Below are 14,991 nucleotides of genomic sequence, written 5' to 3'. Positions count from 1 at the left end.
ATAAATAATATAAAAAGAGTTTTAGATAATATGTCGTCGTCATCGTACTGAAAACGTCTTTAAAAGTAACTTTGGACGAACGCGTTTATTGGATTTTTACTTTTCCGAATTGACAAGCGTGTGATGAATCACCGGCGGCGCCGGGACCAGCGCATACATAGATTGGAAAACGTCAGTTTTCACACCGAGTCAAGTCCCACGAGAAAACCGCTTTTACACCACCACCACGCCATACTTATTTAAGTCACGTTGCTTAAACCGCCAAAGCTGATACTTTCCTAACACTTGTTTCTTTTTCTCGAAGCTTTGAAACGTGTTTACACAACCAATCTAGTTGCATTTATAACAATTGATCTAAAAGAAATTGTTTTATTTGAATAATTAGTAATGATGTAACGAATGAGATAAGATTTTATTCCTCTGATTGCTCGAGTAAAGAACAAAAGGACTCATTAAGCTATCGTCCGATTATGTTAGAAGGAAGAGAGTTGTTGAAAGGGGATAGAGGCAGATGCACTGGCGTAATCGAGCTGTCTGAAAGAGCTGAATTAAAGATAGAGGTGATAGTGCTCGGGACGGACTGAATCCTAAACAGTATCGATTTCTCGTTCGCCTCTCGAAGTGGACCAGCAAGACCCAAAGTGTTTCTTTTGGAGAGGATCTCGTTATGGTAAAATTGCAGGAACGTGTCCTACACTCGAATCCCATAATTTAAAATGGCTTTAATTCTAAATATATTTTAGTACGTCACGTTTCTTTATAAATATTAGAGCAACAAGTTTCGAGGGGATCCCAACTGTCCAGTTGCTCGGTGGTTGTCCGGCCGCGGTTTCAGCACTAATTAACCGCTGTTTGCACAAAAGACCTCCGATACATCAAACAGAAACCCTACCGGGAGCAATCTTCATTTCCCTACCGAGTATTCGCGACTCGTGTTTAATCTCCATCGCCGGGTTACATCCCCTCATCGTCCTTTAATACCTCTTGAAAAGCTTCTTTTTCATGGAAAATATCCCCTCACGTCTACACGCCAACTCAGCCATGTACTACGCACAGAGATAGGGTCGGCTTTCAACAAACGAAACCAAATCCTACCGAACCCGAGTTAAATCACGTTCATCCAAGCACCACCACCTACGGATTACGAACCAAGTTTACTGCCGACGACTAATTGTACAAATTAATAGATTAGCAGCGCTAATGGTTAGTAGCGTGTGACAGCGACGATTTCAAAGTAGACGCGGCACTGGAACGGTACAGCGGGGAAACCATAACCCCGAAATTACCGTTTGTCATAGATGCCGAGGTTTAATGGGCGTTGTGTCGGCGTGGAATTGGCCCAAAATACCGTGAATATTGCCGCAGGAGCGATCAATTAAATTTAGTGTATGCCCTCGCTCGCCAGTTGCTTAGTTACAGTCAGGAAAATCAATTTTCTGTTAACGAATTAATAATGTAACAATTAATTTATTATCAAAACTTCAAAGCAAGTTTACAAAATCGAATTTAATTGGAACTGTAAAGAACCTACTAAATAGCATCATTAGTACAGTCAAGATATAATAAGGTTCAAAATATAATACTAACCGTGTTACCCAACCCAAAACGTTCCAGTTCTAGGACTAGTGTTAGTTCTAGTTTTAGTGCAATAAAAATTTATAACAATCTAGCGCTAATTAACCATTAAAACTAGAACTAACACTAGACCTGGAACTAGAAACATTCGGATTTAGCCGCACGTCTCTCAAGATGGCTAAACCCGAATGATTCTAGTTCTAGGTCTTGTGTTAGATCCAGTGATGGTGCTAGTGTAAAACTAGAACTAACGCTAGACTAAGAACTAGAAACATTCGGATTTAGCCGCACGTCTCTCAAGACGGCTAAACCCGAATGATTCTAGTTCTAAGTCTTGTGTTAGTTCCAGTGATGGTGCTAGTGTAAAACTAGAACTAACACTAGACCTAGAACTAGAAAATATCGGAACTTATACCGAAACTTTCTTCTTCTAGGTCTAGTATTAGTTCTACTTGTACTTGTTATTAAGAACTAAATTGTTGGTTATGTTAATGATATAAAAGTAGAAGTCGTCTGAAAACGCACGACTAAACCAGAAACTTTCTAGTTCTAGGTTGTTAGTAGTGTTAGTTCTAGTTTTAATTCAATAAATATTGTAATGTTTTTTGGCTTTATACTAAATCTAATCTATTAAAGTTGAAAACTCAATTAAATCAACAATAAATAATTTGACTGTTTAAATTTAAAAATTCAAATGAAATTTTAATTCCGGAACTAGCGACGTTGTCAAGTCTAATCGAGCGTAAAACCGTTCAGGGTAATAGCCGGTTTGTACGTTTGAGTTAACTCGTAAACAAATCTTTAAAGTAAAATTCAACGAATGAACTGTGTGTGTGTGATTAATTGATAACAAATTTCCAAAATTTTAGTTAATACAAAGTACGATTGATGGTTTTATTATTCCATCAAATTGAGGAAAATAACTATAGCTTAAATAGTAACAACATAACCCCAAAAAAAGTAAACGAGTTATGAAATGAATTATTATGAGTAATATCTCAGAATTATCTTTCGTATTGAAGGTAAGTGAATTGTTAACTAAATTAACACAAATAAATCTAAAGAAAATAACAAACTTACTTTAGTCTGTTGGTTGTAGGATAATGTAGTCCACGGTACGGGATTCAGGGATTGTCAGGAACGGGAACCAAAATGATGTTTCTTCATTAGGGTTATTATTTCTTTTCTTTGAATCGGAAAAATTCTTCAAATTATTTTTTTTTGAGGTTATGTCAACATTAACGAGACAAAATTTGCGTGCGTTCCTTCTCAAGTTTAAAATCACACTAAAATTTTTAATTTTCCTTTGTTTAATGTTGAAATTGAAAAATACTGTTTCCTGATTGGTCAATTCCATTAACTTGAAATTCGTTTTTAATATTTTCTGATATTACCAACTTTAACATTTGAAATCTCCCTAATTTAATTTGATTAAATATCATTTCATTTTTTTTAATAACTGTATTTATGTATGAAATCTTGTAGTTTTAATGCTTCTTTAAATTGCTTTTCAGATATCTGATCATTTTCTTCTATATTCAACGGCAAAATTCCCAAAATTCTAAATTTTGAGATTATAAATTTTCATCTAAAATTTCATTAATTAACACAAAGGACGGATGTTTTCCATTCTTACTATGCTAAGATTATCATTTTTAATACCTTTAACCGGGTAAATAAGGATTTGAAGGAGAAATTGAGAAAAAATCAAATTGAGGTTATGTATCTGTCAGGGGGTCTTTAAAATTACTTCGTATCGACTTTACATGGATTATATCCAATAGAAAACATCAACGGCCAATAATACATAACTGAATTCATTAGTAAGTGGTATTTTATATTATAAAAATAAATTTATTATTATTATCATTCATAACATTCTCTTACGTTCAATATGATAAGGCTTTAAATGCTCAAAATAATGCTTATGATTGGTTATATTATTACAATATATACAACAATCTAACGCTCAACAACATCTAAAACTAGAGCTAACATTAGCACTAGAACTAACACTAGACCTACAACTAGAACCATTCGGGTTTAGCCTTGTGTCTCTTAAGACGGCTAAATCCGAATGCTTCTAGTTCTAGATCTAGTGTTAGTTCTAGTTTTAGGGCAATAAAAATATACAACAATCTAGACCTGACCAACAACTAAAACTAGAACTAACACTAGACACAGAACTAGAAACAATCGGTTCTAGGTCTAGTGTTAGTCTAGATTTATTTGTTATTTAACATTAAATTATTGTATATTTTTTTGCATTTTATGTTGGATAAAGTAAGTAGGTTATGAAAATATTGCATCTTAAGTGAATCTCACTGTATAATTATAAAACAATTAATTACAGTGAATTTAATTTCTATACATTTATAATTTAAACCAACACACATAATTTCTAGTGTGACATTTTAGATATTAAACTCAATCTGATTTAAAGCCAAATTGGAGTTAGTGTCTCGCAGATATTGATATTAATCCACAACGTACGTTGTAATGGATTTATATTATTAGTTTCAGTTGTGAATTATGCAGATAAGGTTAAGTCAGATGTCACCCTCGGTATTATTCCATTGTAGTTTCAGTCCAGTTATACGTTTAAGATATAAATAAGTTTGGTGGATGTTGTTTTGAGTTTCGTATTAATACTAACAGCTGGTAACTCAACATCGGGTGGTGTGTTTGGTTTTGACTGAAACCGGGTGGACTGAAACTATGTGAAAGATATCAAATATTCAGAAACCGTAAATATTCTATACACATAGCATGTGTAGTGTGGAGTGTAGCGTACTATGTAACTTATAGGGAAAGTTTAGTAGATGCTCTCTATAACTTGACCGGTATCTCTTCTATTAATAAAATTAAGGACAATGGTGGGAGCGGCAAAAAGAAGTATAAGGGAAAGTAAGACCTTTCAAGAAGATTAAAGGAAACTTTCGAGAAAGAACGACGCAGTTTTCATTTGTTTCTTTTCTTACTTCGTCTTTTACGGTCGCGGGTGTGTGCGATGAAAAACGAGCAAAGAAGAAGGAGGACTTTCCGAGTTTTGAGGATTTCGCAAAAGGAGGGTGTACTTTTTTTCAGCTATAGGGGGGAGGCGTGCCGATGGGTTTTCAATTTATTTGCCACGTATTGTTCGGTGGAAAGCTTCGTCTTCGGCGAGTTGTGGCGACGTAGACGACGACGTCCTCCGGAGTTAAAGTTAGCGCGTGCGGAAAACTTCAACGAGTTGTGCCGTTAAGCAGTTTTCAATTCTACAACGCAACCGGCCGTCGTCGTTTGGCCGTCAAGTAGTGACCGAACTTGAATACTAAGAATACTCGTAAATATTGACCTCGAGTTGTGCGAAGTTTTATGAAACTTTTTAAGGATTCATACAAAGGATATTATGTGGAATGTAAAAATTTAATCCACTTTGTATTGACGAATACATCCATCAGGATCTGTTCTGTATTCGGTGGGTTGCCCGAAATAGAGATTTTCCCCATTGAATTTATGGGGGACTTTCGTCGGCTTAATGTCGTGCCGAAAAAAATGCTGCGGCGGACTTTCCACGTTTTTGCATAGTTTTCAATGAAATCGCAGTCGTATTTCATGCGATCGACCAAAATCCCCACGTTGCCCGATTTAGGGAACAAAAGGCGGATTCGTTCCTTAAAACTACAACCGCACGTACCCGCGTGGACAAATCCCAATTTCCGTGATTTTTTTTTTTTATTATTCCCACTTTTTGTTTATCATCATCTGTGGGGACGTTTTTTCGGGAAAGTTTTGTTTGTCGGCTCGGAGCCATGCGGAATAAAAAAAACACGAAACACAAAATTTTAGAGTGAACGGTGGTTGAATTAATAAAAAAAAAGTGTGGCTCCCGTAAAAACGGGAAAGCTTTTACCTCGCCGAATAAAAATATGCGCACGAATCTCTCTTTCTCTCCTCTTGTTTGGCTGGTCGTTAAAATTAATTACGCGCTTTGTATCGAACGGGCGGGGAAACCCCAAAAAAAAAGAAGGTTTTGCTTAACCCTTTTCGAGACGACACTCTATATCTGGCGTTTTAGGGTTTCGTTAACATACGATAACTCGTTAATTAGAACTGGATGTTTGTGTCCCCTACGAAAGTTGAGAGGGTTGTATTTCCGTGTGGGGGTGGATTAAAGCACTGCTTTTCAATTAGGTTTTCTATTTCATGTATTTATTTCATATTTTATAGCCGAGGTTTGATGTCAATGTTCTTAAGGATGGTAGAATCTAAACGGACTCAGTCAGCAGTTTCTAGTTCTAAGTTTTGTGTTAGTTCTAGTTTCAATTTGTTATTCAGCGCTAGTTTGTTGTATACTTTTATTCAACTAAAAGAAGACCTAGAACCAGAAGAATTCGGATTTAGCTGTCTTAAGAGACGCATGGCTAAACCCGAATGGTTCTAGGTCTAGTGTTAGTTCTAGTGCCCGTGTCAGCTCTAGTTTTAGTTGTTGTTCAGCGTTAGAGTGTCGTATGTATTTATTGAAGTAAAACTAGAACTAACACAAGACCTAGAACTAGAATCATTCGGGTTTAGCAGTCTTGAGAGACGTGCAGCTAATCCCGAATGATTCTAGTTCTAGGTATAGTGTTAGTAACAGTGCTAGTGTAAAACTAGAACTAACACTATACCTAGAACTAGAATTATTCGGGAATAGCCGTCTTGGGAGACGTGCTGCTAAATCCGAATGTTTCTAGTTCTAGGTCTAATGTTAATTCTGGTGACAGTGCAAGTGTAAAACTAGAACTAACACTATACCTAGAACTAGAATCATTTGGGTTTAGCCGTCTTTAGAGACGTGCGGCTAAACCCGAATGATTCTAGTTCTAGGTATAGTGTTAGTAACAGTGCTAGTGTAAAACTAGAACTAACACTATACCTAGAACTAGAATTATTCGGGAATAGCCGTCTTGGGAGACGTGCTGCTAAATCCGAATGTTTCTAGTTCTAGGTCTAATGTTAATTCTAGTGACAGTGCAAGTGTAAAACTAGAACTAACACTATACCTAGAACTAGAATCATTCGGGTTTAGCCGTCTTTAGAGACGTGCGGCTAAACCCGAATGATTCTAGTTCTAGGTATAGTGTTAGTAACAGTGCTAGTGTAAAACTAGAACTAACACTATAACTAGAACTAGAATTATTCGGGAATAGCCGTCTTGGGAGACGTGCTGCTAAATCCGAATGTTTCTAGTTCTAGGTCTAATGTTAATTCTAGTGACAGTGCAAGTGTAAAACTAGAACTAACACTATACCTAGAACTAGAATCATTCGGGTTTAGCCGTCTTTAGAGACGTGCGGCTAAACCCGAATGATTCTAGTTCTAGGTATAGTGTTAGTAACAGTGCTAGTGTAAAACTAGAACTAACACTATACCTAGAACTAGAATTATTCGGGAATAGCCGTCTTCGGAGACGTGCTGCTAAATCCGAATAGTTCTAGTTCTAGGTCTAATGTTAATTCTAGTGACAGTGCAAGTGTAAAACTAGAACTAACACTATACCTAGAACTAGAATCATTCGGGTTTAGCCGTCTTTAGAGACGTGCGGCTAAATCCGAATGTTTCTAGTTCTAGGTCTAATGTTAATTCTAGTGACAGTGCAAGTGGAAAAAGTAGAATTAACACTATACCTAAAACTAGAATAATTCGGGTTTAGCCGTCTTTAGAGACGTGCGGCTAAACCCGAATGATTCTAGTTCTAAGTATAGTGTTAGTTCCATATAGCAACAGTGCTAGTGTAAAACTAGAACTAACACGAAACCTAGAACTAGAATCATTTGGGTTTAACCATCTTGGGAGACGTGCGGCTAAATCCGAATGTTTCTAGTTCTCGGTCTAGTGAAGATATAAGTGGATAAAAGGAAGAGTTAGTGACAGAAATTGGCTAAAATTCCAAGAAAACCGTTTTTACAGAGAAATTGAAAATGACAAACAATTTTCTTTCCGAAATTGCAACTAATGATCATAAGGAATACGATGCAAGGCAAACTAAATTAACCCGAAATTGTGGTTAACTAGAAATCGACTAAAATTAAAAGAAGGTCGCTTTTCCAGATAAATAGAAAGTGCCCGAAATAGTTCATCTTCTGTATTTGTATATATAAATGATGAGAAATACTATATATTTTAAATTAAATTAACCAGAAATTCTGTTCAATTTGAAATTAACAAGAATTAAAGGAAAACTGGTTTCTAAGAAAATAGGAAATGACAAAAGAATTTTTGGTCCATATTTGCAGTATTAAGATCATAAAGAATACAATGCAAGACAAACTAAATTGATCAGAAATTCTACTCACCCTGAAATTTGCAAAAATTGAACAAAAACCTGTTTTTAGTTTGTATTTCACTAAAAACAGGACAAAAATTATTTTTTCTTGGTTCGATGATATAAATGATGAAGAATATGATGGAGTTTTAACTAAGTTGATTAGAAATTCTGCTCAACCTCAAAATTTGCAATAATTTCCAAAAGAAACGATTTCCCAGAAAAATAAAAGTTGACAGAAATCATTTTATTTCATTATTTCCTGGTCTAAATAATAAAGAACAAGAAGCACTTCAAATAAAATCGGTCAAAATATCCACTTAACTCGAATTTGTAAAAATGCAAGTAGAACAAATTTTCCAAAAAAGAGGGGAAAATAGAATCCGACGCAAATAAAGCAAACTCCTAAATCTAAGGATTTTCAAAAATGTCGCAAGATTTTAAACTATACATTATTGAAGGAAAATGTTATTAATATTATCTTATATTCATAATATTAGCAATTCATAAATCAAAATATTCCTATGTAACAAAGTCTTTATTATAGACTATTACATGTTAATGTCTTATATTACCAAAATGGCTTACAAATATACACTTATTCAACACTTGTGTTAAGTATTACTTCCACCATGTAATTTTCTTTGTAATTTATAGGTAATACACGAAAACGTTAATATGCATGAAGGTTATAACAGTGTTAATTTCGAAATGAAGTATCATGAAAATATTATTATTTTGTCCCGAAACGACTCTATATAAATATTTACATATAATTTCACAAAATTAACTCAACTCTGTGCAGTCATCTAAAATTAACAAGTTTCTCCTGGTCTTCGTCCTCTATTAAGTTACATGAAAGCTTTTGTAGAGTTTCGGCCGCGTGAAACGAGCCGGAATTGCATTATACACTTTCTGAAATTTTAATTCATTGTTGCAGGAAACGAGACAATCATACGAATAGATGGCACCAGTGCACAAGTTTCTGCTGCTCCTGTTGCGGATGGCCGGTTGCGTCCTAGTGGCGCACGGTTACAAGGAGCAGAAGTTTGCGATGGAACCCCAGGATCAAACCGCTGTAGTAGGATCGAGGGTGACACTTCCTTGCCGAGTAATTAATAAAAGTGGTCATTTGCAATGGACGAAAGACGATTTCGGACTCGGGACGCATAGAAATTTGAGCGGATTCGAAAGATACGCCATGATTGGGAGCGATGAAGAAGGTAAGAATATGAGTTGAGTTGGCAAAGATAAGACTGTACATAGAAAGGGTGCTATCTGCATAGCTAAGTGCCACTAGTAACTTTTACGGTTAAATAGTTGGATGTCGAGGCTCTCAAAGTTCTCTTACTGCGGGGCCAGTTCAACTTAAAAGCGTAAATATTCAAGGAAAATGGAGCAAAACCGGCTCAATCCAGGAACTTTGTCGGTCGCATAAATTTAAGTAAAGGGCATAATTGAAATTCTCGACTCGGTCGAAACTTTCCAGTATTGCTTAATTGGAGATCGGGTTTCGTCATTACGTCTGTCATTATAGCCCCTTCCATTTAAAGGTCCAGCAAAAATAGTCTTTTTTTCGAAGCAATTGTTTTCCTCAAAGGCACTCTTATTAATTGTCTTCCGTTCTCAAGAAGTAATTAGGCGGGCGCGTTCATAATTTGAAAGGTAAACTCTTCGAACACGAAGTTTGTACTTTACACGGGAGCTGCGCCCGCCCCGCAGCCAATTTCATAAAACACACAAAATCGTGACACTTTTAGGATCGCTCCTGTGTTACTCCTTCAACCACCCCAAAACTTCAAACGTTCCGACATCAAAGGGTAACTGGAAAATTTTCGGCATGGCACTTTGCTTCCACACGCGCCAACCTTCTAATATTAAAAATATATGTATACAAGAAAGTTACATATTTATATAATTTTATAATTATTTTATTTATGTTAAAACTAAAAAATTTTAATCACATAAATGTATCAGCCCACAAAACGCGATTTACATTTAAAGCTACTCATTTCTCCGCATCGACGTGAGTATGTAATCACTGGTTGACATGAACGAGCAAGTCGTTCGAATAAAAATCGAAAAAGGGCCTTTTGAGATCCTTTGACTTAATAAGGAGCTATTACCGGTCGTCAAAACCAATGTGAAAAATGTACGCAACGGCGATTTCCTCAACTTGTAACAAACAAGACGGTCGATCGTATAAGGAGCGTTTCACACGAAATTGGTTTTTATATCCCTTTCCCCACGTTTGGTTAAAAAACCATAAATTGGCGAAATATCCCACACCCTTTGTGGGATTTTTTTCCCCGCATGAAATTTCTCGGCCATCAACTTCCTCGAATGTGGTAAGCCTAGCGCGAAATTTACGCCCGCCCATTTTTCTCGGAGTAAATAGGTCGGTACCAAAACGCAAAGAACGTAAATACGGCAAATTCTCCCCTTTATTGGTCATAAAAAATTATTATAAGTGCAATGATTTCCCTTGCGATGCCATTTTCGTGGATTTAACGTTTCTCATTCACCTTGTATCTTCTCTTTCAGCGGATCCATTTAATAAACCAACTGTAATGAGAGTTATTATTTACTTTTATTACTCCTACTTTCTTTCTTTATAGTTTAATAAGATTTTTTTTAGTCTTTAACTCATTTAGAGGAGGAGGTTTAATCCATATCTACCAGTTTTTATATAATGTAAATTAAAATAAAAGTGTAATACTTTTTCTGGTCATTATCTATTTAATGTCTTACTAGTTTCGACTTACGCCATCATCACAAACTTTATGATAGTTTATTATAAAATTATGACATCATTCCCTCCTTTAACGTGTTTATTTCTAAACCATCATAAGTACAACAACGTTTCGGGAAATGTTCCCATCATCAAGCATCGATACATCTTATCACGCTTACTAGTCAGGTGTTTTTCAGTCAGGTCTTATAAAAAGACCTGAGCGTGATAAGATGTGTCGAAATATATATAAGAAACGATTAATGATAAAAATTGGTGAATAGTCATAGATAAGAGGATTATTGAACCTTATGATGGGACCATTTCCCGAAACGTTTTAGGTGTTGGACACTGCAGATAATAATCAAGTTCAACCCCAATAGAACTTTTTTCATTGAATACAACTTTATTTATATCAGGTTTGTCTTTAGCAACCTCATTGTAACAATCCCAATACGATATATAACATCAGGTTCATCTAGTTTCCTTATCTTCGCTTGTAATTCATCATCACACTTTCGATTATTTATTAAAGTATCCTCTTCTTAATGCAAAAAGCCGTTTTGAAAAATCACTTTTAGTTCTTGAGAAATAAATTTTTGAAATAATCGACAATTTTTTCGAATTTTGCAATTTTCGCCGATTAAGTTTTAAAAATTCGTATAAAATCCATTTCTTGAAGTATGACTATGAAAATTTCCCAAAGCGTTAATAAAAGTGTCCTCTTTCCAATGAACCAACACGTTTTGAAAAACAACTTTTAGTTTTTGAGAAAACAATATTTGAAGTTTTGATAAAATTTTCGATGTTACAATTTTCATCGATAATTTTCAAAATTCGCTATAACATTAATTTCTTGAAAGATCCTTTTAGAAATATCACCAATTATTAATTAAAGTATCCTCTTTTTAATGCAAAAAGCCGTTTTGAAAAATCACTTTTAGTTCTTGAGAAATAAATTTTTGAAATGATCGACAATTTTTTCGAATTTTGTAATTTTCGCCGATTAAGTTTTAAAAATTCGTATAAAATCCATGTCTTGGAATATGAGTATGAAAATTTCCCAAAGTGTTAATAAAAGTGTCCTCTTTCCAATGAATCAACCCGTTTTGAAAAATAACTTTTAGTTTTTGAGAAAACAATATTTGAAGTTTTGATAAAATTTTTGATGTTGCAATTTTCATCGATAATTTTCAAAATTCGCTATAAAATTAATTTCTAGAAGAATCCTTGTGGAAATATCACCAATTATTAATTAAAGTATCCTCTTTTTAATGCAACAAGCCGTTTTGAAAAATCACTTTTAGTTCTTGAGAAATAAATTTTTGAAATAATCGACAATTTTTTCGAATTTTGTAATTTTAGCCGATTAAGTTTTAAAAATTCGTATAAAATCCATGTCTTGAAATATGAGTATGAAAATTTCCCAAAGTGTTAATAAAAGTGTCCTCTTTCCAATGAACCAACCCGTTTTGAAAAATAATTTTTAGTTTTTGAGGAAACAATATTTGAAGTTTTGATAAAATTTTCGATGTTGCAATTTTCATCGATAATTTTCAAAATTCGCTATAAAATTAATTTCTAGAAGAATCCTTGTGGAAATATCACCAATTATTAATTAAAGTATCCTCTTTTTAATGCAACAAGCCGTTTTGAAAAATCACTTTTAGTTCTTGAGAAATAAATTTTTGAAATAATCGAAAATTTTTTCGAATTTTGTAATTTTCGCCGATTAAGTTTTAAAAATTCGTATAAAATCCATGTCTTGAAATATGAGTATGAAAATTTCCCAAAATGTTAATAAGAGTGTCCTCTTTCCAATGAACCAACCCGTTTTGAAAAATATCTTTTAGTTTTTGAGAAAACAATATTTGAAGTTTTGATAAAATTTTCGATGTTACAATTTTCATCGATAAGTTTCAAAATGCACTATAAAATTAATTTCTTGAAGGATCCTTGTGGAAATATCACCAATTATTAATTAAAGTATCCTCTTTTTAATGCAAAAAGACGTTTTGAAAAATCACTTTTAGTTCTTGAGAAATAAATTTTGAAATGATCGACAATTTTTTCGAATTTTGTAATTTTCGCCGAATAAGTTTTAAAAATTCGTATAAAATCCATGTCTTGGAATATGAGTATGAAAATTTCCCAAAGTGTTAATAAAAGTGTCCTCTTTCCAATGAACTAACACGTTTTGAAAAACAACTTTTAGTTTTTGAGAAAACAATATTTGAAGTTTTGATAAAATTTTCGATGTTGCAATTTTCATCGATAATTTTCAAAATTCGCTATAAAATTAATTTCTAGAAGAATCCTTGTGGAAATATCACCAATTATTAATTAAAGTATCCTCTTTTTAATGCAACAAGCCGTTTTGAAAAATCACTTTTAGTTCTTGAGAAATAAATTTTTGAAATAATCGACAATTTTTTCGAATTTTGTAATTTTCGCCGATTAAGTTTTAAAAATTCGTATAAAATCCATGTCTTGAAATATGAGTATGAAAATTTCCCAAAATGTTAATAACAGTGTCCTCTTTCCAATGAACCAACCCGTTTTGAAAAATATCTTTTAGTTTTTGAGAAAACAATATTTGAAGTTTTGATAAAATTTTCGATGTTACAATTTTCATCGATAAGTTTCAAAATGCACTATAAAATTAATTTCTTGAAGGATCCTTGTGGAAATATCACCAATTATTAATTAAAGTATCCTCTTTTTAATGCAAAAAGACGTTTTGAAAAATCACTTTTAGTTCTTGAGAAATAAATTTTGAAATGATCGACAATTTTTTCGAATTTTGTAATTTTCGCCGAATAAGTTTTAAAAATTCGTATAAAATCCATGTCTTGGAATATGAGTATGAAAATTTCCCAAAGTGTTAATAAAAGTGTCCTCTTTCCAATGAACTAACACGTTTTGAAAAACAACTTTTAGTTTTTGAGAAAACAATATTTGAAGTTTTGATAAAATTTTCGATGTTGCAATTTTCATCGATAATTTTCAAAATTCGCTATAAAATTAATTTCTAGAAGAATCCTTGTGGAAATATCACCAATTATTAATTAAAGTATCCTCTTTTTAATGCAAAAAGTCGTTTTGAAAAATCACTTTTAGTTCTTGATAAATAAATTTTTGAAATAATCGACAATTTTTTCAAATTTTGTAATTTTCGCCGATTAAGTTTTAAAAATTCGTATAAAATCCATGTCTTGAAATATGAGTATGAAAATTTCCCAAAGTGTGAATAAAAGTGTCCTCTTTCCAATGAACCAACCCGTTTTGAAAAATAATTGTTAGTTTTTGAGAAAACAATATTTGAAGTTTTGATAAAATTTTCGATGTTGCAATTTTCATCGATAATTTTCAAAATTCGCTATAACATTAATTTCTTGAAGGATCCTTGTGGAAATATCACCAATTATTAATTAAAGTATCCTCTTTTTAGCGCAAAAAGCCGTTTCGAAAAATCACTTTTAGTTTTTGAGAAATAAATTTTTGAAATAGAACTAACTAAACTAATAAAACCAGAACTAATTCGTGTTTAACCTTAAGATGGCTAAACCCGAATGTTTCTAGTTCTAGGTCTAGTGTTAGTTCTAATGATAGTATTAAGTTAATTCTAGTTATAGTTGTTTCTGAAGAAAGTTATTAGTGTTAGTTCGTTTTGGTGATAATGGCTAAGAAAAAAATCTGCGCATATCTTACAATGCAAATACATTTAATGTAAAGTAAACAAAATAAATTAATAACATCAATCAAATAATTTCTGACAACTAGTAAATATAATGGTCACCACATTTTTATTCCACAATTTTCAACATTGTTACGTTTTACGACATAATTGGCTGCGCTAGCTCCCTCGAGATGGGAAAACGCGGTATGGAAGCATCCAGACCACGCCGGACTTTTACATTATAGGTTATGTTGGCGGTCGTATACACCGGTGAGCCGTTTCAGCCCCTTATATATACGACCTCAGAAGCTAAAGTAACATTTCCCGTGGCGCAAGCGATAGTGTTGAACATCTTTTGGCGAATAATATTATATTACATTTTTATATTTTATAAAAAACTTTATAAAACATGCAGATTCATTATTTAAATTTACAAAACTACGCCACTATTTTACCCATTAGAGTATGAAAAAGTAATTTGATACTCGTACGCCTTCCCGGACAAACATTACACTGATAGATAATAAAAGCTTTCCATTCGTACATTTATATTATTTATCGTACAAAATTAGAACCATCAACAACAAAATCGATTTTGAATCTAAATTGGTCCAGTTTCAAATATACGTTCTGCTCCTGTTTTTTTAAGGTTTTAGGATTATTTCCTGGATAAAGGAATAAAACGTTTCCGCACGCGTCTCGTGTCTATAAAACCAT

The 14,991-nt window shown here is 33.4% G+C and overlaps 1 protein-coding gene across 2 annotated transcripts in view; it reads left to right on the top strand.

Moving 5' to 3' along the window:
• The window catches only part of LOC111429266 (irregular chiasm C-roughest protein-like), a 183,417-nt gene that overhangs the window by 149,256 nt on the left and 19,170 nt on the right, over positions 1 to 14,991 (top strand). For both annotated transcript variants that reach the window (XM_071194507.1, XM_023065136.2), the window contains exon 4: positions 8,805 to 9,087. In XM_071194507.1, coding sequence (XP_071050608.1) covers positions 8,829 to 9,087 — 259 coding nt within the window. In that variant the 5' untranslated portion in view covers positions 8,805 to 8,828. The remainder of the gene's footprint in view (positions 1 to 8,804; positions 9,088 to 14,991) is intronic.

The sequence above is a fragment of the Onthophagus taurus genome, chromosome 1 (assembly GCF_036711975.1).
Source record: "Onthophagus taurus isolate NC chromosome 1, IU_Otau_3.0, whole genome shotgun sequence".
Lineage (NCBI taxonomy): Eukaryota > Metazoa > Arthropoda > Insecta > Coleoptera > Scarabaeidae > Onthophagus > Onthophagus taurus.
The sequence above is the reverse complement of the archived record's forward strand: the minus strand, read 5'-3'. Positions and strand labels throughout refer to the sequence as shown.